At 40.4% G+C, this 1,348-nt stretch overlaps 1 protein-coding gene across 1 annotated transcript; it reads right to left on the bottom strand.

The window, feature by feature from the left end:
• Positions 1 to 262: 262 nt before the first annotated feature.
• Positions 263 to 1,131, bottom strand: LOC112504709 (23 kDa jasmonate-induced protein-like). Its single transcript, XM_025108650.1, has 2 exons — positions 695 to 1,131; positions 263 to 598 (listed from the first exon to the last, which is right to left on the bottom strand). Exons 1-2 carry the CDS (start codon positions 1,115 to 1,117, stop codon positions 416 to 418), a joined length of 606 nt encoding a protein of 201 aa, XP_024964418.1. The 5' UTR covers positions 1,118 to 1,131; the 3' UTR covers positions 263 to 415.
• Between the last annotated feature and the right edge of the window lie 217 nt (positions 1,132 to 1,348).

The raw sequence follows: 1,348 nt of genomic DNA, 5'->3' as shown, positions 1-1,348 counted from the left end.
AAGTATTCTGTTAGAACTCAATGATTATCCTAATTATATTTTAGATTTTTTATATTTAAAATGAGATGTTTATCTTGTATTTACTTGTGTTTATCTACGATTAGTTACATGAATTCAGATATGAGATGAAATCAGATAGGGATGAATGTGTTTAAGAGTTTTACCCAAATGCTTTATAAGGTAGTATATATATATATATATAACAATTGAATGTATATTTATATATTTGATAGATAAATCACACAAAATCTTGATCAAGTTCAGACCAAGACCAACGTTTTATTTATCTTAACATTAATTCACTTAAGCCAACCCCATCATCTCTAATAAGCTTGGCTTATTCTAATTACAACCATACATCTAATTCCTGGAACTTATTATCATCGAGTGAGCGAGAGACGTAATCGATCGACATCTAGACGTCGAGATAGAAAAAAGCAGTGACAGAAGCAATATTGCCTCCAGCCTGGATGCTGACTTTTGTAGAATAACCTCTCCAACTTGTTTGGGATTCGGTACCAGAAGCCATCAGTTTTTCATGGATTTCATCCCAGTCGCAGTTCTCAAAGTATCCTGGATCGTTCATCTCACAATAAGCCTGCATGCATGCAACATATATATATATATAGTCAGGTTAAGGTTCAAGGAAAAACCGTAAAGAAATGGAAAACGAAAGAGATGATTATAGGCTTACAGTGTTGCTGTTTCCTCCACAATTTTTCCAAGGGTTGTTCCAAGAGATCATGAACTCAGAGCAGTCCTTAATGCCGTACACAACAGCCCCAACCGATCCTTGGCGGTTACCATCATGCTCGAAAACGCCCCATTGCCCGTTCAGAATGATCACCTTATACCCCCTGGAAGCATTTCCTTCCCAATCATGCGAAGTCACGTAAGTCACGGTTTCACCGGTGGCGTTGTAAACCATCCCAAGCGTGGTGTTAACGGTGGCCACGTTCCCCCCTCCTGCAGCCACTTTCCGAAACTGGTTCGACAACTGCAAAGCCTGGTCGAGCTTGCCATCGGCGTTCTGGTTGTTCTTAGCGGCTAGGGCCCGTTGCGTACGAGTTCCGTGAGTGATCGGTTTGCCGAACACACGGACCGCGGTTGCTGCCATTGATGTGTTTAGTTGGTATTGCAAAAGAAGAAAGGATTGAAGGTGTGGTTTGGGATATGGATGGCATGGGCNAATATCTGAATTCTGACTTTCTTTTAAAGATTCTGTATTTTTTTGGTTAAAATAAGAAAACACGGACGGGGACTCTAATTTTAATTCAGTTCAATATAGCTCGGTGGGCGATGGCTTAATCATGGTTAGGTTATGGTACGACACTGGCCGACCTAGTCT

The sequence above is a fragment of the Cynara cardunculus genome, unplaced genomic scaffold (genome assembly GCF_001531365.2).
Source record: "Cynara cardunculus var. scolymus isolate 2C unplaced genomic scaffold, CcrdV1 Un_Scaffold_6582, whole genome shotgun sequence".
Taxonomy (NCBI): Eukaryota; Viridiplantae; Streptophyta; class Magnoliopsida; order Asterales; family Asteraceae; genus Cynara; species Cynara cardunculus.
Note: the sequence above shows the minus strand (reverse complement) of the source record. Positions and strands in the feature narration are given on the sequence as shown.